The 22,353-nt window shown below is 48.1% G+C and overlaps 2 protein-coding genes across 8 annotated transcripts in view; one reads left to right on the top strand and one right to left on the bottom strand.

Moving 5' to 3' along the window:
• The window catches only part of CEPT1 (choline/ethanolamine phosphotransferase 1), a 31,854-nt gene extending 29,556 nt beyond the window's left edge, over positions 1-2,298 (bottom strand). The window contains exons 1-2 of one of the 6 annotated variants that reach the window (XM_050985248.1): positions 2,211-2,298; positions 317-717 (exon numbers count right to left, since the gene is read on the bottom strand). In XM_050985248.1, the coding sequence (XP_050841205.1) occupies positions 317-655 (339 nt within the window). In that variant the 5' untranslated portion in view covers positions 656-717; positions 2,211-2,298. Of the gene's footprint in view, positions 1-316; positions 718-1,630; positions 1,655-1,913; positions 2,050-2,176 lie in introns of those variants that run through there. The other 5 variants (XM_018922293.2, XM_009097348.4, XM_018922287.3 and 2 more) reach the window with 5 other exon arrangements.
• Positions 2,261-21,861, top strand: DRAM2 (DNA damage regulated autophagy modulator 2). Of its 2 annotated transcripts, none has more exons than XM_009097349.4 (9): positions 2,261-2,333; positions 9,327-9,418; positions 12,797-12,954; positions 13,866-13,933; positions 14,490-14,629; positions 16,751-16,928; positions 20,245-20,327; positions 21,008-21,100; positions 21,546-21,861. In XM_009097349.4, exons 3-9 carry the CDS (start codon positions 12,824-12,826, stop codon positions 21,651-21,653), a joined length of 801 nt encoding a protein of 266 aa, XP_009095597.3. In that variant the 5' UTR covers positions 2,261-2,333; positions 9,327-9,418; positions 12,797-12,823; the 3' UTR covers positions 21,654-21,861. The 2 variants fall into 2 exon arrangements, with proteins under 2 accessions (XP_009095597.3, XP_018777842.3); XM_018922297.3 differs by having other exon boundaries at positions 2,261-2,339.
• The last annotated feature ends 492 nt before the right edge of the window (positions 21,862-22,353 follow it).

Genomic DNA, 22,353 nt, shown 5'->3' with positions numbered 1-22,353 from the left:
AGGCTAGGCAGCTGCAGAGCCACTGCTCCAGCTCCTGGGCTGAGCTTTGTGCAGCAGGTCCCTCATGGCTGCTTTGGCGTCAGATCCTGCTCCACAAGGGTGTGTTGGCCCCAGGAACTGCTGTCTCACTCCCACATCCACACGGGCTCTCTCTGCATGCCAGCATCACAAAGAGGCACAAACATTTACAGAGAACAGGTAACAAGGACGAGGACTGTGGACTGAACAGCACGAACCAGCTCTCCCCAAAGCGACAACCCACCCAAAACCAGTGACAGCAACCAAAACAAAAGAGTGTCAGGAGTCCATAACTCACCTGTTCTGTAGCTGTTGGGCAGTAACATACTAATAGCAGAGTTGTAAGTATATTTATTAACAGTCCGATGATGGTGATCAGGTTGGGGGCAATCCAGGCTGGAACTCTTCCAACTAACCATTCCCAGTAGCCCTGCATGATGGGCTCAAGCAGGGAGCGTCCGGCACTCTGGTATTTGTGCTCCTCTAACCGTTTGAGCTGGTGCTTGGACAGGGGCGGCGTGGGCAGCTGCACCAGCTTGCTGAGCACGCAGGCAGCGCTGGGGCCGTGGCCGCAGCCCGCGGGGCCCTCCAGGTGCGACTCCCCACATCGCCTCTTGAGGCTCCGGTGCCCACTCATGGGTTGGGTGGCCGAGGAATTGTCTTGGGCAGGCAGCAGCTGGGCTGGAGAACCATAAGATCCTGCAACACAAAGGAGCAAGACACACCTGAGCACACAAATGAGATTTTAGGATACCAAAAGTTTCCAGGTGCTGCCCTAAAGAGCATTTCAATTGCCACCAGCAAAGCAAGACTATTTCATAGGACTATTCCTTTGAAAGAGAAAGCTATTTGGAGAATTGCTGACAGAATGACAAGAAACAAGTGCTCCAAATGCAGTAATAAAATCCTGCAGCCACCAGCTGAAATTCCAGCAGCAGCAGAAACTCCCAACCCCAGCAGTGAGTTGTGGTACAGACTGGGGCACAGCCAGACCCCTCACACCTCTCCCAGGAGAACAGGTGACACCATTCAGGATATCAACTGACAGTACCAAAAACTGTACTAAGACTGAAAAGTCTTAAGTTAAATTGGTTTGGTTTGGAGCAGCTTTGTCTCCGCAGTGATCCTGGACAACCACTTAAAAACAGTTATGCACCATTTTTTTTTTAGATTTCTGTTCCTTATTTCAGTTTTGCTATAGCTTTTTTCTTCTCTAAATTTAACCCAGCTCATTGTCTGTTCAGCTTTCAAGAGATACAAAGAGATGCAGGAGCTGGAGAGCTTTAGCTGGCCAGAGACAGCATGAAGCAGCTGTGAAAAGAAAATACAGGGTCAGGAACAACTTTTCCAGCACAAACAAGAACCCTCATGATGTTCCATCTCCGTTGAAAGCAGCTGACCAGAGACATGTAACTCTCCACAAGAAGCAGAGAAAGGAGACTCAAAATAAGAGTTTGCTGTTTATCTGTAGGAGAAAACCATGGAAAAAAAAAATAAATAAAACCCGGTTAAAGACCAGCAAATAAAGCAGAAAAAGGAAGAAGACAGAGAGCTCTAAAGCCATCTGCACCGCATGGGTAGAGAAAACTGCAAATCAAAGGTCATCACTGGCCTAAGAACAAATTATCTGAGCTCCACTCTCCACTCCCTCAGCAAGGCAAATTCCAGCAGTGAAAAGCCACCTCAGGCAGCCCCGTCAGAGGGAGGACAAGAGAAAGTGGCAGGGCCTTCGCTGCGTTCGATAAGCTCGGGAGGAAGCCGAGCTGCACCTCTCCAATCGCCAGGAGACCAGAATTAGTCACCGCGGAGGTCCCTGTGGGCGTTGCCCTGGATGACCAGAAAAATTACTCCCAGTGCATTATACTGGGCTTTTCCCTCATCCTGAGGAGACGAACCGGGAGAAAACAGTCCAGGAGCGCCTCGTTCTCCAAAACAAACGCCCTGCCCGGCTGCCTCGGGACTTCCCCTGGGCCTGGCACACACCCGGCCGGGGAGGGGCCCAGGGCCCCCCGGCGCTTCGCCCCCGCCCACGGAGCAGCCCCGGCTCCCTCCGGACTCCGGCCCACCCCGGGCCCACCTCGGGGCCCTCCCCTCTTCCCTCTCCCCCACGCGCCTCCCGCGCCCTCAGGCCCCCGCCCGGCCGAGGCCCCGTGCAGACCCCGCTGCCGCCACCGGGGCACCCCCAACGCTACCTCCTCTCCCCGCACCAGGCGGCGCTTCTTTTACGCCCCTTTTGCGACGGCCGGAAAGGAGGCGGTGGCAGCGCGCCGGGGGCGGGGCTGGGGCAGCGCGAGGACGGCGCGGGCGCGGCTGAGGTGAAGGTGGGGGTGTACGGGGGGACCCAAGCACCGAACTCGCGTCGCTCTCACCCTTGCCACCCCCTCAGAGAACCCACAACCTCCCCTTCACCCTCCCCAGCCACCTTTGTCACCCCCCCAGCGACCATCCCCCGGTCTCCCTGCCACTCCTCTTAGCGACCGCCCGGTGTTCCTTTCACTCCCTGTTACCCCCTGCGAGATCCTCTGTCACCTCCTCAGGGACCCCTCTTCATCCCCCACAGCGACCTTCCGATGTCCCTGTCACCACGTCAGAGACCCCCTTGGAAACCCCTTGTCATCCCCTCAGAGATCCCCCATCCTCAGTGACGCCATGGCCTCTCTGCTATCACCGTCTCAGTGATCCCCCGGTGTCCCCTGACCCCCTCCATGTCACCCGCACCCCACTGCAGCCCCCACCGGGTGCCCTGCAGTCCCCATTGCCCTTCAGGACCCCAGAAACCTCAGCTGTCCTCCCTCTCTCTCCTGACAAATCCCCCTCATCCCCTTTGTGCCCCCCTGTCAGCCCCTGTGACCCCGCCCCCCCACCACATCCCCATTGAACCCCCATCATTTCCAGTAACTCCTCTGCTCCGAGGACCCCACTGAGCCCCTCTGCCCCTTCATCTCCCTGCCTTCAGCCTCCTGGTTCTCCCCTTCACTCCCTTTTCCTCCTTTCCTAAACCTCCCTCCATCCTGGTTCCTTTTCCCTTTCCTCTCTGATTGCCCCCAGCACCCTCACTCCCGGTGTGACCTTGCAGTGACTCCAGTCACAACTGTCCCCTGGGAATCTCCTGGTGGCTCTGCCCCGAGGACTCAGCTCAGGCAAGTGGGGTTGGCTAGTGCCGTGACACAGAGCTCCTGGATCAGCCTGAGCACCCAGCCACTGTCACCGTGTACCAGGTGTCCCAAGCAGGCTTGGGGACATCCTGTGTCACAGTGTCCTGGCACTGTTTGGGTTGGCTCCAGGCCTTGCCATGTCTTCCCAGCCAGGGAACAGGAGCAGGGCCAGAACATGGAGACCCTCTGCAAGCTGCCCTCCAGGACTGAAAGATTTCATGGCAACTTTTTTGGTGTCTGTCGTGGTTTGAAAGGAAATGAAGTTTTTTGTGATGGTGTGGGCAATCCAATCAGTGTTCAGATTTAATATTGGCACCTGGTTTGTCCACTGAGGGCAGGATACGCCTCTGAGAACACAGGGGTTAAAAGCTGTGATCTCCCAAGGGAACTTCCTCTTGGAGTCCCGCTGGAGAGTGAGTAGACCCCCCTGCCCAGCTCCTTTGGCTGGGCAGGGGGGGAGGGGAGCCATGTGGCCAGAGAGAGAGGTAGGACAGGCCTGGGCCCAAGGGTGGAGGAGAACATTGCAAGGGCTTCGGGCAGCCGTCCTCCATTCCCCCACCCCCCCCCTGCGAGGGAGAGAGAGACAGAGCCGGTGCCTGTGGGCTGTGATAATGGCCCGGCGTGAAGGAGAAGGGGGGGGTGCCCAGCAGGGCAGACAGGCGTGGGAGTTGACGAAGTAAACCGGCAGAGAGAGAGAGCTCGGGACTTTTAACCCCTTTGAGGAAGATGAGAACCTTGCAAAAGCTGAGTCCTCCTGAAGTTGATGAGATTTAGAAGATGTTGAGATTGAGAAGATGTTGAGGAAAATTCTAGGTGGGAGGAGATGATGAAGTGGCTTTGGGCTGGACTTTTCTTGTGTAGCCACAGCAGAACCACGGGTGTTTCTGTGCCACAGAGACTGCGTTCTAGGGGGAGGCGATGGCTCAGAGCCAAGAGAGTGCAGTGATGTGGAGGAGTGAACAGAGACGACGGGTGAGGAGGGTGTGGTGGTGCCCTCCGTCTCGAAGAAGAGAAGAAGACGATCTCTGTTCAAGAGACCCCTCGGCCCCAGGGGGTGAAATTTGGGGGGGACAGGTGTCCCAAAAAGAGAAGGACTGTGCTCCCTTTGGAACTGGTCAAAGTATCCTTAAAATGAAAAACCCCAGAAGCAGCTCTGATCCATGTGCAGTGGTGAGAGCACTGGACATGGAAGGCGTGTGGCGCAAGAGGGACTTCTCTCTCCTCAAGAGACTGAGAATCGATTGTCTGAAGGGTGGCAATGAAATTGGAAATTTGGTGGGGGGAGGAGGAAGAATTTTGGAAGGTTTTCATCTTATGTTCTATTGTGTTTTGTGTGTCTTCCTTTGTAGTTGTAGGTTAATAAATGCTTTTTTTTTTTTCTTTTTAACCTTAAGTTGGAGCCTGCTTTGCTCTGTCTCTGATCATATCTCACAGTAGGTGCCAGGGAAGTAGGTGTTCTCATGGGGGCACTGGTATTGTGCCAGGCTTAAACCATGACATTTTTGGTTCCCTGACCGGGAAATCGATTTTTGGATGAGTGATAAGGTGAACTGTGAGATGTGATCAAGAAGAATAAGAGCAAAGCATGTAATGTATTTTGGTTAAGATGATAGATTAATAGAGGTTTTATTGTTTAAGTAGAGTTTGTCTATTGTAATTTGGATGATAATTTTAGAAAATGTGTTCTCAGAGGCGAAGGGTGGAATGTCGTGGTTTGAAAGGAAATGAAGTTTTTTGTGATGGTGTGGGCAATCCAATCAGTGTTCAGATTTAATATTGGCACCTGGTTTGTCCACTGAGGGCAGGATACGCCTCTGAGAACACAGGGGTTAAAAGCTGTGATCTCCCAAGGGAACTTCCTCTTGGAGTCCCGCTGGAGAGTGAGTAGACCCCCCTGCCCAGCTCCTTTGGCTGGGCAGGGGGGGAGGGGAGCCATGTGGCCAGAGAGAGAGGTAGGACAGGCCTGGGCCCAAGGGTGGAGGAGAACATTGCAAGGGCTTCGGGCAGCCGTCCTCCATTCCCCCACCCCCCCCCTGCGAGGGAGAGAGAGACAGAGCCGGTGCCTGTGGTGCCTGTGATAATGGCCCGGCGTGAAGGAGAAGGGGGGGGTGCCCAGCAGGGCAGACAGGCGTGGGAGTTGACGAAGTAAACCGGCAGAGAGAGAGAGCTCGGGACTTTTAACCCCTTTGAGGAAGATGAGAACCTTGCAAAAGCTGAGTCCTCCTGAAGTTGATGAGATTTAGAAGATGTTGAGATTGAGAAGATGTTGAGGAAAATTCTAGGTGGGAGGAGATGATGAAGTGGCTTTGGGCTGGACTTTTCTTGTGTAGCCACAGCAGAACCACGGGTGTTTCTGTGCCACAGAGACTGCGTTCTAGGGGGAGGCGATGGCTCAGAGCCAAGAGAGTGCAGTGATGTGGAGGAGTGAACAGAGACGACGGGTGAGGAGGGTGTGGTGGTGCCCTCCGTCTCGAAGAAGAGAAGAAGACGATCTCTGTTCAAGAGACCCCTCGGCCCCAGGGGGTGAAATTTGGGGGGGACAGGTGTCCCAAAAAGAGAAGGACTGTGCTCCCTTTGGAACTGGTCAAAGTATCCTTAAAATGAAAAACCCCAGAAGCAGCTCTGATCCATGTGCAGTGGTGAGAGCACTGGACATGGAAGGCGTGTGGCGCAAGAGGGACTTCTCTCTCCTCAAGAGACTGAGAATCGATTGTCTGAAGGGTGGCAATGAAATTGGAAATTTGGTGGGGGGAGGAGGAAGAATTTTGGAAGGTTTTCATCTTATGTTCTATTGTGTTTTGTGTGTCTTCCTTTGTAGTTGTAGGTTAATAAATGCTTTTTTTTTTTTTCTTTTTAACCTTAAGTTGGAGCCTGCTTTGCTCTGTCTCTGATCATATCTCACAGTAGGTGCCAGGGAAGTAGGTGTTCTCATGGGGGCACTGGTATTGTGCCAGGCTTAAACCATGACATGTCTGTACTTAGAAAACACTCAAAATGAGTCACCTGTCATTACCCTGCAGCAGGGACAGCAGAGGTGACACATTTCCTACTTCCTGACGTCAGTGCTTTGAGGATCGGTGACCTTTACCCATGGCTTATCAGTAGGACCTAACCAGTGCAGGCTGTTCAGACACAGCCCCATCCAGCCTCTGTTTGTTTAGGAAGGCACAGACAAATTCCTCTGTCCTTCCCTCTGTCCACTGGACAATTTGCTGGAGACAAAAGGAAGTGTCCCTAGGTTGAGCTTTATCTCTGCCTGGCTGGCTGTAGAGCAGGGAAGAGGCAGGTTGACAACCCAGGGATCATCAGTAATTCAGGAATTTCCCTTTTCCCCACGTAATTCAACCATCTTTGCAGCTTTGTCATTCTAGGTAACATGAACTTCCTGCCCTTGATGGTCTTGCCCACCTTTCATTTTCCTTTTTAGATTCTATTCCACATGCTCCAGCCCTGGTAGGGTGTGGCTGCATTCTTGCACTGAGAGAAACGTTTTGAGAGGGTTAAAATCTGCTTTGCTTTTGAAACACTTTCTTCACTTGCCCTTGATATTGGAAACAATCTGTGATACTCAAACTGAAGCTTAAAAAAAGCCCCTTAGAACTTTGAAGTGCCTGAAGATCAGGATAGATGTTTAAGAAAATCATAGTTATATGGAAAATTGAGGCTGGCCATTGCTGTTGTATAATCTGCTTGCAAAGGAGCTTATGAAAAAACGAGGAGTTTATGTTTTCCTTCTCGCTGTTGAAAACAATGGGATAGGACAAGGTGTTGATAATAATTTATCTCAGGACCTTGCATCTGGCACATGACAATTCCTTTCTACCTCCTGGTGTTTGGAGGTGCCTCTTTCTGTACCCAAACAGAGCCTGGGAGCTGGCAGGGATGCAGGGCAGCTGCACAGCAGGAAGCTGGGACAGCTTGGAGTACAGTCTTCCCTGACTGTGCCCAGGGATTTGCAGAGTGAAGCCTGTGTTGGAGATATGCAGTCTGCCACCAGAACAGTGGGAAAACTGACTTGATTTCACTGTAAAATATTTAATGAGGGGAGAGATGGAGGGAGAAAAGAACTCAGGGCAGATCCGGACTGACATAAGAGAATTTAAAGGAGGAGAAAATTATAAAACTCTTTTTAGTGTAAGGAGAGTTAGTGAGAGGGTTTCTGCTGGGGAAGGCAAGAGGGACAGAGCCCAATTCATGCTGTCAGGATGATCCTCCTGACGGGCTGCAGATTCCTCCTGAGGGACAGCTCTGACCTCTGCTCTCTGTGACCAGGGATAGGACCCCAGGGACAGGCTGGAGATCAGGGAAAGGTTCTTCCCCTAGAGGGTGCTGGGCACTGCCCAGGCTCCCCAGGGAATGGGCACAGCCCCGAGGCTTCCAGAGCTCCAGGAGGGTTTGGGCAGCACTGCCAGGGATGCCCAGGGTGGGATTGCTGGGCAGTCTGTGCAGGGCAGGGATTGGACTGGATGATCCTGGTGGGTCCCTTCCAGCTCAGGAAATTCCATTATTCCACCAGCCTGCACATACACTTTCAGTAAAAAGCTGTGCCTCAGCAGTGCTCTGTGAGTACTGAAGGTGCTCTTTGTTCCAGACCACATGAAAATTATGATAAGTCATGTGCAGGGCTCAGCTCTGGGCTCTGTGACAGCTCAGGGTACAGAGATTCCCAGTCCTAACAGAGTGAGGGCTTCTCTGCTGCCCAGCTTGCTTTGAAGAAGATAGTGCTGATGAGCTGCCTGTGGATATGTTTATTTTGTAGTAAGGACAGTATGCAGGGAGAAGTTGGGAATAGCTGTTCTGCTTTACTAAGCTTGTCCTAGACCAGGTAAATCAGTCTGCACAGGCACGTAAATACCATCAGCAGGAAGAGAATCTGCATTGTCTGTGAGCTTCATCCCCAAAGAGCTTTAGCCGCTCTGCATCCCCAAAGCAGTGCCTCAAACCTGTGGGAGGAGAAGTCAAGAGTTAAGGAATGTCTGATTAAATGGACAGGCAGGATCCATGGCTGAGGCCAACAGTGGGGGAGTCAACAAGACCAATGCCATGTTCTGCCCTTGGGTCCCAACAATCCCATGGAATGCTCCAAGCTGGGGAAGGAGTGGCTGGAAAGCTGGGAAAGATCTGGGAATGCTAGTAACAGTGGCTGGACATGAGTACAGGTGAGCAAGTAGGCCAATGGCATTTGGGCTGTCACAGCCATGGTGTGTCCAGGAGGCCTAGTGTGCTTCCCTGTGCTGGCACTGCTGGGGCAGCTCCAGTCCTGGGGCAGCTCTGGGCTCCTCCTGACAAGAGAGACATGGAGGGGCTGGGGTGTGTCCAGGGAAGGGAACTGAGCTGGGGAAGGGTCTGGAGCACTGGGAGCAGCTGGAGGGGCTCAGCCTGGAGAAAAGGAGGTTTAGGGAGGACCTTCTGGCTCTGCACAACTCCCTGACAGGAGGGGGCAGCCAGGGGAGGTTATGCTCTGCTGCCAGGCAACAAGGGCCAGGACAAGAGGAAACAGCTTCAAGCTGCACCTGGGGAAGTTGAAGTTGGATATTGGAAAAAATTTCTTCCTGGAATATGTTGTCCAGCACTGGCACAGGCTGTCCAAGGCAGAGGTGGAGTCACCATCCCTGGAGGGATTTAAAAGCTGTGGATGTGGCACCTGAAGATGTGGTTTAGTGGTGGCCTTGGCAGTGCCAGAGGAATAGTTAGACTTGATTATCTTAGAGGCCTTTTCCAGCTTAAATGGTCCTATGATACGCAGGTTGCTCCAGCCCCTCTCCAGCCATGTATTTAGCATTGTACCAGCAGGACACTGGGATGTGTGAAATGGGAAGTCTCCATGTTCTGTTCCCTTAGGTGAAAGCACTAAGATCGTAGGCACTGGTTTTAGTTGCATTCACTTTGTCTCTTGAAAGCTCTTCAGTTGTGTAGACAACTCCTAAAATCAAAGAGCCTTAAACACCAGTTTTTCTTCATTTGTACCTCCCCACCACACACAAGCTTCACTCCTTAACCTACTTGGAATGCAGGAAGAACACCATGGGGCAAGCCAACAGTCTAACATGTGTCCAGTCAGCAGCAGTGACTAACAGAAGGTGCTAAGAAGAATAAACACAGCAAGAGGTACAGAAGAACCTCACATCTTGTTTATTTTCCTTTATATCTCAGAGTGAGAAAAATGACACGAACGTGGAGCTTCAGCAGAAAAATGACCTTGGATTCCCCTTAAGTGACATGTCCTCTTATGCCCTTTTTCTCAGGTATGTGTGGTTGGTTCATTGGTTGGTTGGTTGGTTTGTTTGCAGGGGAAAGTATGTTAGCTCAGAAATAAAATTAAGACACTATGAATATTTAAATGTGAAATGAAAAGTATATTCAGGTGGACTGGTTGAAGCTGGGAATTACATACCCAGGAACATAACATTTATAACATGTCGTGCAAAATCCGCATTTCTCTTTCAAATTCCCAATTTACTCATACTAGATGTGGGATTTTGAAGTTACAGTCATTACTGCTTGCAGTCTTAAAATCGTGATCAGATGGCAAACTTCATATATAGCTTAAAAATGGGCAAGAGATCAGGAAACTTGAATTCTGTCAATCTGTTGTCATTCACATATTCTGTTAAACACCTTTACCTGTCACCAACCAGCTTTCTCACAAGCAGCTGAACCTTCACTTCTACAAGGCTGTAGTTGTCTATTCCACACAAGGGTTGTGAAGTTGACCAGCTCTGATCTCTTGCAAGATTCACCCACTTTTGTTTCAACTTTTTTCTGGCCATGAGACTTTCTACTCTTGGTGCTTCCTCTTTCTTCCTTTTCTCTTCCTCCTTACTTTCAGCCTCTTCACCCCAGGCCATGCCCTTCTAAAATCTCTCAATACTTCCTTCTAATTTCTTTCAACATTATTTGCTTTTCTCACATACAGATCTTTGCCTGGATGCCCCTGGATGTTCACTATCCATTATTTGGTCATCTTTGTCCTTTTTCATCTTCCATTTACAGTCTCCAGTTTTAACTGTGTTGAAACACTTTTTCTCCTCTTCTCTCCAGTGACCATCAGGAAACACTTTTTCCCTGTGAGGGTGATTGGCACTGGTCATCCCAGGCTCCCCAGAAAGGTTGTGATATCTCCATCCTTGGGGTGTCATCCTGCACTACTGGCTCTGGTGGCCCTGCTTGAGCAGGGGGATGGCTCAGGTGACTCCCAGAGCTCCTTCCCAGCCTCAGCCATTCTGGGAGGCTGAAATAGCTCTGGTTGTGTTTGAAGCTAGTAGCAAATTACTTTGCTTTTGCAGCAAGAGTAGGGAGGAGTCACGGTTCTCTCTGTGTGAGCTCACTAGGGTGGCCCTTTGTCTTAGTTTGAAAAGACAGGTGTCTGCTAGGGAAGGCAGAAGCCTCCCCTCAATGGAAAATGTAAACCCCCTCCCTCCAAATTATAATTTTGAAATTAAGGGGGCCCTCAGGCAAAGATATGGGAACAGGAATAGCAGTTCTTTATTAGGGAAGAAAATAAAAATAAAATTAACAATGCAGTAATACAAAACAACACTGACAGAGTCAGAACAGGAGCTGACACCCTGTGGGTCAGGGTGGTGGCAGCAGTCCCATTCAATGGGGGCTGCAGCCCTTCTGCAGTAACAGGTGTGGTTCTGTTGAAGCAGTGATCCTGTAGAAAGGTGTAGTCTTCCTCTGAAGATCCAGGGGCGGTGTAGGTGGGCCTGGTCTTCCTCTGGGAATCCAGTGGGGAAAAGGCTGCTCCTCTAGGAATGCAGTGGAAAAGGCTGCCTGTCATCTTCCAGATCTCAGATTCTATCCAGGTAGGAATGCTTGGCTCCTCCCTCTGGGTGGAGCTTCTCCCAGTGGGATGATGGAATTTTATCGGTTGTGTTGTGGCACTCAATGGCCTCGTTAACAGGAAATGCCTTCTGGAGGCAAGATGGGTTGTGGAAGAGATGAAGAACTGCCCAATTAACAGAAGATAACTGCCCCATCCAATAGGAATAGAATACACCCCTCATTTCCAACCTAAGACACCCTTCTTGCTCTTAAAAACTGGGTTGAGACACAGATTTCCTGTCAGGCTGGAATTAAGGGAGCTGGACAGTGTGAGTAGAGTCATAATTTCACTGCACTGCACATGGATCTTTTTCTCTCACCTGTAAAACAGCAACTGCTGTGAGCAACCCTTGAGTGTGAGGGTTGTGGTTGGTAGCAGTGAGCTCAGATTGCTGAGAAGTCATGAAGCCCGGCTGGATGGAGCTCAGCAACCTGCTCTAGTGAAAGGTGCCCCTGCCCTGTTAATATCATATTGTTTTATTGATATTACAATCCATGGGAAAGTTCTGATTCACTCTCCACAAAAGAATGGGGTTTATGTTCTCAAACCTCCATCGGTGATATCTTCCAAAAGTTAACTTCACAGCATAGAATAAATAGATCTAAATATTACTTCAATTTTTTTAAATCTAAATTATGAAGAGTTTTTATATTTTCACTGACATTTCATCCAAAACATTGATAAATTTAAAAAACAAACTAATTTTGAAAAATTGCTGCTGAATGGCAAAGTCATTTTCTATCCCACTCTGTGAGGTACCTCAGTACAGTCTTCTTCTTGGAAATACCCAAATCTAGAAAGGATGGGAGGAAGAGATGTGCCCAAATTGAGCTGTTTGCTCAACATTAACACAGTGAGCCCAGGAAACTCCCCCAGTGCTTTGAGAGGGCTCGTCAGCATATTATGGTGGGACAACCAAATGAGGCTGTGAAGCAAAGAGGACTCAGAGTAGAAAATAAAACCTATGTGTGTGCAACTAATGGCAGGGTTAGACGGGATTTTGGGATTTTCCTCCCTGTGAGGGTGGTGAGGCTCTTAGCACGGGTTGCCCAGAGAAGCTGGGGCTTCCCCATCCTTGGAAGTGTCCAAGGCCAGGTTGGGCAGGGCTTGGAGCAACCTGGGATAGTGGAAGGTGTACCTGCCCTTGGCAGAGGGTGGAGCAAGATGGGGTTTAAAATCTGTTCCAGCCCTGGGACTCTATAACAGATGTTGAGTCACAGAGTCTGACAGAGAATAATTGAGGGCAGGTATTAAAGTAATTTTGGGTAATTTCCTCCGCATCTACCCAGCTAAGTGTTAATAGAAGCTGGAGGCTCCACCACAGCCACCATCAGTTGCAGTGTCAGTGCAGAGACACGTTCTCTGTCAGCTCACTCTACTGACCTGGTGTTGTGACACAAGGCTGAGAAGAAAATGGAGTCACTTTTTCACAGTGACACACTTGACCCCTTTCTGGCAGCAAAAAATCCAAGCCACATAGTAAAATAACAGTACTGGTTTCTAATGATACTCTCAGAATTTCAGAATTAACAGTTCCAGATTTAATTCTGCTTATTTATGATTTCTTCTGTGAAGTCAGTGTTCACTTTGGGTTTGCAGAAGAGGACTGAGAGATATATCAAACTGCTATATGGGAAGAAGCCTGCCTCAAGGAAAGCAAAACTTCAGAGTCCTCATAGTAAAATTTTAGAGAACCTTTGAGAATCTCAGTAAACCTTTGAGAACTCAGTGAATTTGAGAATCTCAGTACATGTTTGAGAACTCTTAGTAAATCTTTGCATTTGGTTCTTCCCAGTGTCTGGAGGCAGAAGTCAGCCTTGAAATGTGGTGGTTCCAGCAAGGCCTCTCGTTCCTGCCCGCGGCACTGGTTGTGTGGTCAGCAGCGTCGTTTGTGTTTTCCTACATTACTGCAATTGTCCTGCACCATGTTGACCCTTTGGTGCCCTACATCAGGTCAGTGATGTCCACCCTGTGTCAGAGCACTGAAATGACCTTACACCTGTGAATTCTTCCAGACTTAAATAGCAGTTCTTACCCAACAGCTCCAGTTCTAAAGTTACTCTTTAGAGCCATTATATATATAGTTATAGGTGATATTAAACTATCAGAGGGGAAATTCAGGTTAAATGTTAGGAAGAAATTCCTTCCCTGTGAGGGTGGTGAACCTGGCACAAGTTTCCCAGAGGTACTGTTGCTGCCCCATGCCTGGAAGTGTCCAAGGGGAGGTTGGACGGGGCTTGGAGCAACCTGGGATAGTGGAAGATGTCCCTGGTTGGAACGAGATAGCTGAGATGAGCATTAAGGTCCTTCCCAACCCAACCCATTCTGGGATTTGTTGCTACTCTATTTAAAGGTGTCTGGTTTTGTGCAAAGCTCTAAGCTTTGGCTCTGTGAGCATACCCTTAAAAAGATAATGAACTGGGGGTGCCTCACCACATCCCTGCTTAGAGTGAAGCCACTTGCTGCCACCAGGTTTGTTGCACCAGAAAATCTACATTGCCAACTTTATTCTGTCAAGGCTGATATATAACTCAAGCTTTGCTCTTTTAGTTTTCCATGTTCTTCATTTTTCCAGTTTTAATCCTTTTTGTTCACCTCTTATGGTATCAAGATCAATATGAAAGGAGCAGTTACTCTGAGCATAATCATTCCGTGCTCCAAGGAGGGCTTGTCTTTACCATGGTGATTTCTACAGCTCTAAAACCAACACAGCATAGTTTGAGTAATGAAAAATTCAGTGAAAATCATCTGGGAGGAACTTTTTTTTACATGTCCTTTGTAGACTGAAATAAATAACTTTGTATTGGAAGTATTTTTAATATAAATAATATAGGATACGTTATCACTCCATTTATCTTTTCCAGTGATACAGGGACAATACCACCTGAAAGATGCTTATTTGGGATCATGTTAAATGTTTCAACCTTCTTGGGTGAGTACAGAAAACTGTCCTTGGTGAGATGCAGGCAAGCTTTTTTCTGGAATGCAACAGCTTTAAAAAATTTCACTTCCTTCTCCAGATCATTAAACAGCCCAGAATTCTCACTCAGAAACTAAATACTGAGCAATAAATCTCATTTCTCTTAAGCAATTCAAAATGTGTGTCAGGGATGTTACCCATGAATTGTCAGTATGGCAATTGCAGATTCCGGAAGGACAAAAAATGCATTCAAAAAAACAAATAGAAAAGTAAGAGCAATAAAAATGCAAATTCAAGGCAGTCACCTTACCTGTGCTGCAACAATGGAGGGAGGGAAAACAACCTAATATGGTTTTGAAATGAAATAGATCAGAAAATCTATTAATTTGACTGGTTTGCCATTATATTAATTCAATTTGCACTTCCAGCCTTTCACCTTTCCTATTTCACTGCCCCCTAAAAAAATTCTTGTATTTTAAATGTTGCCTCTGACACTCAGCATCTTCCCAGGTAAACAAGGACACTGCTCTCCAGCAGGAATCTTACTGCTTGTGGCTGTCTTTGGCAGGGATGGCCACCATGTACGTCCGGTACAAACAAGTGTCTGCCCTGAGCCCAGAAAAACCCAAGATCCTCAGGCTGAATAAGCTGGGCCTTACACTGGGATGGATGAGCTGCTTTGGACTCTGCATTATTGCAAATTTCCAGGTTTGTCCTCTGCCTGCGCTGCTCTGCCCCTCCCAGAGATACCTGATGTCACACCTGATAAACTGCAGAGTTATGGAAAGCAACTTTACATGGCAAACTGCTTTTTTGTGAAATTCTCTACAGAGAACAGTTAAAAAATATAAGGTTGGACTTTTAATTTGTTAGTTATTCCTTATTTGCTTTGGGACTTGTGAGCAGCTGTTCGTGACATTTCAAAACATTCATAACCACCAAGCCTTGCAGAAGCCACACTTGGATCTCCTTCCAGGCAGGTTAAAGCCTGAGATCCAGATTGAAAGCCTACAACTGTGGTTCAAGAGAATCAGGTATCAAATAGTATAAAAGGTATCAAAAACTTGTTACAACTAGAAGTAAAGTCAACAAAACCACCCAACCCCACAAGCCCAGCTCTGGAAAATCTGCCCTCCTGGGTAGATTTTCCTTCAAACTTTATCAAATTCTTGAAAATTCTGCAACATTAATTCTTCTGATTTTCTCCATCCCAGGTAATTTTTTTTTTTCTCCCAAATACTTTCCACTCCAAAAAAACCAAATCCACTCACACCATGAGCAGCTCCCCTTCGTTGGCTTTGTCAGGTGATTGTATATTTGCCAGTCTTATCACATTAATTACCTGATGGATTCTGAGGCTCTGTTGTGGTGCCTGTAGCCACCACAGGCTGCAGTGTCACCTCAGGCTCCTGCTGGATTAGGGACAGGGAAAACAAACGAGCAAAGGTCTTGGGAAGCTCCAGCTTTTCCCTAGCACAGCTCCTCAAGTGCTTTATCACCCCATCTTAAAAACCTCAGCACTCATTTAGGCATTTTTTCTTTTGGAGGCCTCAGTCTATTTACTATTTTCTAGAGCCCTCAGAAGTCCCAGCCTCCACACTCACCAAGAAGAATCCTCCAGGCTCTGCTCAACTCCATTATTTCCCTCCACTGCCCTCAAGAAAGGGTTTTTCCACTTTATTTGTATTTCACAACAGTCAAAACCCAGTAGGTGCATGTTAATCTCGTAACAGTGTCTCCTTTAATCTTGAGCAAAACAAAAGTTGGAAGTGATGCACTTGTATATTGCCCTGAAATACACTGGTGATTGAAGACCCCAAAGTGTGAAAATAGAGAATTTCCCTCTGCTGGCACCTCCCTGCACAGTACATGATTTTGGAGCATATACTTTTGCAACCTGCTTATTTCTTAAATAGAAATTCTCACTGTAGATGCAGCACTTAAAATTCATTTGTGCACAAAAAGTACACAAGGAAAAGCTTGATCTTAAGAGTTACTCAGTAAGATACACGGAGAACCTCATGTTTTAGGGCAGGAAACATCGGCATGATTGGGGTGCAGGAGGCTGCCAGGCCTTGCATTGTGCAACAGGTCAGATGACACTTTTTGTTCCCTGTCTCTGGCTCATGTGCTAAGCTGGGGATGAGAGTAAAGGGGTGAGCACACCTGCGTTTTCACACACATATATTTTAATAATAAATTTTTAGTTGGATTGGATTTTTGGAATATCTTCTGGTTTTAGTTATTTTTGCTATTTGGCACTTGGTCCTCCTGGTGGTGTTTTTAAGTATTGCTGCTTGATTGAACCTTGTTCCCTCAGAGTATTCCAAGATACTAATTTGACAAACAATCTTTATTCAAATCAGAGTTCATTCTGAGAAATGCAAAGCCTCATTATTTTTAATCCAAAATTGGGTGCTAGAATCATGTTGTGTCTGTCCCGTATTACATAGTCTTTCATAGATGCACAGGTTCCTGGGGTAGAAATGTTGTCATTCCCACTCCTTGCCCACCTGCAGGGATTCTCTCACCCAATTCCTATGATATTGTCCATTTATGAGAAGAGTTCTCACAAATTCCTGTACTGAAGGTACAGCTGTGACCTGTAACTTCACCACAAGAACTTAACAAAAGCAGAAATTCCAGCAGCTGGCAGGTTCTGGCTTCCAGACATCTTACAATGGTGCTTCCAAAAAAAGTCTCCTGAGGACTGGCACAATCCAGAACTGCTTAGGTCAGAATGGGAGGAGGTCACTAAGGGGGTGGATGCCAGAGGTTTACAGAAGAAGATGAAACCAGGTTTTCACAGGCAGCACTTTCTTTCCCTAGAAATGCATCCTGTACTACGTCCACGTGCTGGGAGCCTGCCTGACCTTCGGGGTGGGGTCCATTTACATGATGGTTCAGACCATCCTGTCCTACCTGATGCAGCCAGAACTTCACAGCAAAGACATCTTCTGGGCCCGCCTGGCCGTGTTCCTGTGGAGCTGTTCCAGCATCTTGAGCAGTATCCTTTGCCTGGGCACTGGCACCAAAACTGAGCAGCCTCCACAGGATTTACACCTCCTTGAGCTGAACCACCACCACGTGCCACAAGAGGCACAAGATTGTACACCCCGTAGTGTGCCCTGTTCTGTATTCCAGCCTGGGAATTTCAGGGAAAATGGTTAATCCCTTTAATACTTTTAACATTTCCCCAACTGGATATTAAAAAAAAAAAAAAAAAGGTAAGTTACTGCCCTTTCTCCTCCCCTTTCCTACTGCACACCAGAGACTGAAAACAGGAAAAATAGGAGTTTATCCCCAAGAGGTCTGACTGAATTAAGAAATAAGGGGCCAAAGGGAAGTGTGCCTAAAGGATGGGTAGTTTCAATGGGGGGAAAAAACAGGTAAGAATTAAAAGTGTGTTCCTGAGGACAAAAATGGTGTGGAGTGTTAGGGCTGGAGGCAACAAAAAAAGAAACCCAGAATGTCGCACAAGAGGAAAACAGACCATGTGGAGCAGGGCTGGCTGTGCCAGCTGGCTCTGGAACAGGGATGATGTGCTGGCACTTGCCAGGGAGACAAGTCTGGAGCACATTTCAAGGGGGAGTCAGGGGGGGACTTTGATCTCTGATCTCCTCCCTGCCCATCCTGCAGTTCAAAAGACAAGATATTTCTGACTGGCATTCCCTACCACTTTCTCTCATCATCAGAGTCTATCACCCCCTTTAGCTCTGAGTTCCAAGTGCTGGAAGCAGCTGTTGGGTTTAGAGAAAGAAACACAAAATGGTTTGTGATGAAGGGACCTTCTGGTGCTGCTCTCTCTCAGTGGGAATCCATTCCCATTTAGCCGTATATTTATATAACAAATGTGAGCAAACTCACTCAGAAATAGAGGCCTTTTTCTCTCCCAAATCATTGAAACTGTCAGAAACTGCACTAGAACAGTTCTCCTGCTCACCACAATGGACTTGGAAATTGGATTTAAAAATCAAACTCAGTTTTTTGTCAAACAGGACAACACCAAACTTCCTGAATTCCAGAGACACGAGTTGCAAAACCCATTGCTTAGACACTGCAGCTGTAGCCAGGCCACTGATTTAATCCCCACCAATCCCACGTATTTCCAGGCTGGCAGCCAATACCAACACTAAACCCTATGTCCAATTTCCCAAGGTTGGAGCATCTCACTGGGCTCCCATCCCTGTTGCTGCAGGATTATAGAATCTGTGGGAGTCAGAGGAGCAGGGACAGTGGGGCACGGGCTTGAAGAACCTTCACCTGCTGAGGGGCCTTGGCAGACAGCAAGGAAACCATCCGAGAAACTTCGAGAATTGTTGTATTTAACCGAAATTTTTGGTATTAGCAAACAAGATTTTCAGCTTTGAATAGGGAGGAACCAAACGGGTGAAACTAAAATACATTCTATGAACAATATGATCTGCTGCAAGTTATGTTCCTCTTACAGATGCCAAAAGCCCACAAACCTCAGATTTATAGAGGTTTTGGTGCCAATGTAGTCTAACCAAAATTATAGGGAAGTTGTAGAAGTAATGATGTATACATATATAGCAATGAAAGAGGAAGAAAAGGGAAATTATTGTTCTAAATTACAGCTCATAATGTAATAGGGGAAAGATGGGGAAAGAGAGAAAGTCTGCAGCCTTGGGTTAAATGGTTGTTACAGGTACTGGAAGACAGAAGGAAATGTATTTTGTGTCAGCTCTGGGGTCACAGCAGCACCCATCCCCTGTGCTGGCACTGCTGGGGCAGCTCCAGTCCTGGGGCAGCTCTGGGCCCCTCCTGACAAGAGAGACATGGAGGAGTTGGGGTGTGTCCAGGAAAGGGAGCAGAGCTGGGGAAGGGTCTGGAGCACTGGGAGCTGCTGAGGGAGCTGGGGGGCTCAGCTCAGAGAAGAGGAGGCTCAGGGGGAACTTTTTGGCTCTGCACAACTCCCTGACAGGAGGGGGCAGCCAGGGGAGGTCAGGCTCTGCTCCCAGGCAACAAGGGCCAGGACAAGAGGAAATGGCCTCAAGCTGTGCCAAGGGAAGTTCAGGCTGGATATTAGGGAAAATTTCTTCCTAGAAGGGGTAGTCAGGCACTGGCACAGGCTGCTCAGGCCAGTGATGGAGTCACCATCCCTGGAGAGATTTAAAAGGCATGTGGATGTGACACTTGGCGACATGGGTTTGTGGTGGCCTTGGGGAACAATTGGACTCAACCTCAGAGGTTTTTTCCAACCTAAGTAATTCTCTGAATCTATGAAGATACTCCCGGTCCTGTGGTGGAGTGTAACAGCAGAACTACCAGCCCAGAGCAAGGCAGTTGATGACCCACTGTATTGTGGGGGCAGGGCGGGAATGGGAACCAGTTATTTTTATATCACAGTGATTAAATTCTTCCCACTGCAGCAGGAACTCAGGCAGATAATAAACAGCTCCTAGAGCTGCCCAGTTCAATTAAGCAGAAAATTGGGTGTCTTTTGTCCAATCAGTAACCAGAGCTCCTAAACCACTCACATCCATTTTTAAATAAGCTTTGGAAGACTGTCTTCTTAAGGCCATGTTTGAGCTAGGAAATCCAGCCTTGTTCACCACCAAAATTAATTTTTCACATCAGGAGGCTCTTCATGTTTAATCTCATTAACCACTGAAGAATTTAATATCTTAATCCTATGAAAATCATGTTGTCTATAAATTAATGATCTGAGTTTTATTTGTTGTGTAGCAAGAGCAATTTTTTGGGTACCTTCCCTCTGTAAGATGTTGAAGAAGTGACATCAAACATTCCAGAAAGATCCAGGTCTTAGATTAAATGGGGGATCACTGTCACATGGGGTGAAATCCAAAGCACTTCTCAAACCTTGACTAAGAGGGAAACAGAAAAGCCAAAAATTCTGTTTGCTGCAGGTGATACAGGATTCCAACCTGTGGCCCACAGCAAAAATGCAAGGTAGTTGAGAAATTGGCAAGCCATCAGAGGAAGAGATCTAGAGTCTTGTTAGGGTGGGAAATACCAGTAAAATGAAATTAAAATGCTCAGTAAGTGTGCACATCTGATTGTAGCTTAAACACTCCCATGAGAGTGCTGTGTTTGATCAGAGGAAGAACAAGAGGCAGCACACAGAGAACAGAAATAATGGGTTTAGGTTCAAATTAACCTTTTCACGTGACAATAACCAGTGGGTTGGGACAAGCTACAGGTTAAAGGGCGCAATGTGAACAGTCCTTGGCACCATTACTGCTCCTCAGGCTGAGATCTCATAGCCTCAGCTCAACACAGTCTGCAAGTTCCATGTTCCTCATTCTTGGCCTTGAATCTTCCTTAACCTCTTCCTTCAGTGTTTGTGTCCTCAGTTGTGTTGTACAGTGGCTTGTATGGACAGAACCTGGTGCAGAAGCTGCACTGGGACCCCCAGGAAAGAGTAAGTGATTGGGGGGAAATGGAGACCAAATCCATCTGGATTTGGAGGGACAGGTAGGAGCTTCCTTCAGTTCACAACACAGACTGGGGTGGGAGAGGAGAGAGCTGTGCCAGCAGAACCAGCCAGCAGCTCCTTGGAATTGTGGGGTCCCAGACTGGGGTGGGTTGGGAGGGACCTTAAAGCCCACCCAGTTCCACCCCCTGCCATGAGCAGGGACACCTCCCACTATCCCAGGTTGCTCCAAGCCCCATCCAACCTGGCCTTGGATTTCCAAGGACGGAGCATCCACAGCTGCTCTGGGCAACCTGGGATAGTGGGATTGCACTAAAGTTCTGATTGCACAAAACTGTTGGATCTTCAAGTGTAACTCTAAATTAATCCCTCCTGCATCTTGAGGAAGGCCTTGAACCTCCCTCCTCCTCTGGATTGAGCCTTCAGGTTTTGCAGGTGTGTATTAAAAGTGGGCATCATCCCAGTTGGAGCAGGTGTTTTCCTGGTCATTCTCATTCTTCAGTACTTCATTCTTGGAGATTCCGGATACAATAAGGGATTTTGGTCTCCAGTGGGAATAGTTCTGAATGCAGGATCTCACATGGGATGTCACAAGTCAAAAGCCATCCTTGTGCCACTGCAGGTTCCAGAGCAGTTTTCACATGGATCTTTTCCCCTCTGTAACATAGGGCTACATCCCCCACATCATCAGCACCGTCTCTGAGTGGTCACTGGCATTCTCCTTCCTCAGCTTCTTCCTCACCTACATCCGTGACTTCCAGGTAAAATGAAGTTAACATTCTCTGTTTCTGAATAACCCAATGTGGTGCTGCAGGGCAGCCTTAGATTTTATGGGATCATGGACTCATTTTAGTTGGAGAAGATCTTTAAGGTGATGGAGTCCAGCCATTAACCTGGCATGGATCAGTCACCAGGGCTGGACCCCCATAGAGTCTGTCCCTGCTGTGCTATCACAGCTCCAGCATCAGGCTGGCTTTAACTAGCCTTGACTGGTTCCAACCTGTCACAGCCACAGGGGCCTTTTCCTCCAGGACAAAGCAAATGATGGAGCCAGTCCAGAGCACAGCTAGGAGCCAGGCCCATGGTTCTGAGCTGATCTGTTGGTGTTTACAAAAATCTTTGGTGTTTCCTCTGGCCACTGAACTTCCCAGTGCCAAGGCAGTGAGGGAGCCACTCACAGGGACTTCCTTTGCTTTCCCTCCACAGAAAATCTCCCTGCGAGCCGTGGTCAGCCTGCAGGGCCAGACCCTGCATGAGAGCCCAGGGGGCTTCAGGGCAGAAGAGCAGGCACTGCTCATAGCAGGGAGCATCTGATGGATGGAGATAACTCAGGAATTTAATAGCAATAACAGCTGTTATTTCTAAACATTTATTTTATATAAAAAAATGTATGAAGTGATTGTCTTGTACTTGACATCAAGGGCTTTGCACAGCTTTGCAAATGTTACCAGTACTGTGAATGAGTCTGTGACATTTCTACATTTTCCAATGTCATGAAGGATTAAATGAAGGTTGTTAATGAGTTGTGTCTCCTCGTCTTTTCCCCCACACCCAGTCTGGCCTCCCTCACCCTCCTCTCTCCAGTGCTCCTCAGGCCAAATCCTTTTGGATGCTTCCAGCCTCACCTCTGCTCCCCTTGGGCCCAGGGGCTGATCCATGCCCTGTAGTTTGGGCCAGATGGAATGGACCCCAAAGCTACCCCATCCTTTGAGCAGCCCACAGGTAAAAACCTCTTCACACCACAGCCTGCTCTGGAGGTCAAGAGGCAGCTGAGCAGCTCCCTCCTGCTGGAAGGGCAGCCCTATGCTGGGTCTGGAGAGGAGTGACAGGGAGCAGCAGGAACCACACAGCCATGGAATCCCAGAAGGGTTTGGCTCAGAAGGGACCTTAAAGCCCATCCCATTCCATCCCCTACCATGCACAAGGACACCTTCCACTAGGTCCCTTCTGAGCCAGCTTGTTCCAGGCCCTGTCCAACCTGGCCTTCCTTCCCTTCCTCTCCCTGGCAGTTGTT

Source organism: Serinus canaria, chromosome 26 (genome assembly GCF_022539315.1).
Source record: "Serinus canaria isolate serCan28SL12 chromosome 26, serCan2020, whole genome shotgun sequence".
Classification (NCBI taxonomy): Eukaryota; Metazoa; Chordata; class Aves; order Passeriformes; family Fringillidae; genus Serinus; species Serinus canaria.
The sequence above is the reverse complement of the archived record's forward strand: the minus strand, read 5'-3'. Positions and strand labels throughout refer to the sequence as shown.

Coding starts and splice junctions, on each gene's coding strand:
- DRAM2 (XM_009097349.4), top strand. CDS start 12,824: ATGTGGTGGTTCCAGCAAGGCCTCTCGTTCCTGCCCGCGGCACTGGTT. Junction 12,955..13,865: donor CCTTTGGTGCCCTACATCAG/GTCAGTGATGTC, acceptor TATCTTTTCCAG/TGATACAGGGACAATACCAC. Junction 16,929..20,244: donor CTGTTCCAGCATCTTGAGCA/GTATCCTTTGCC, acceptor CTCTTCCTTCAG/TGTTTGTGTCCTCAGTTGTG.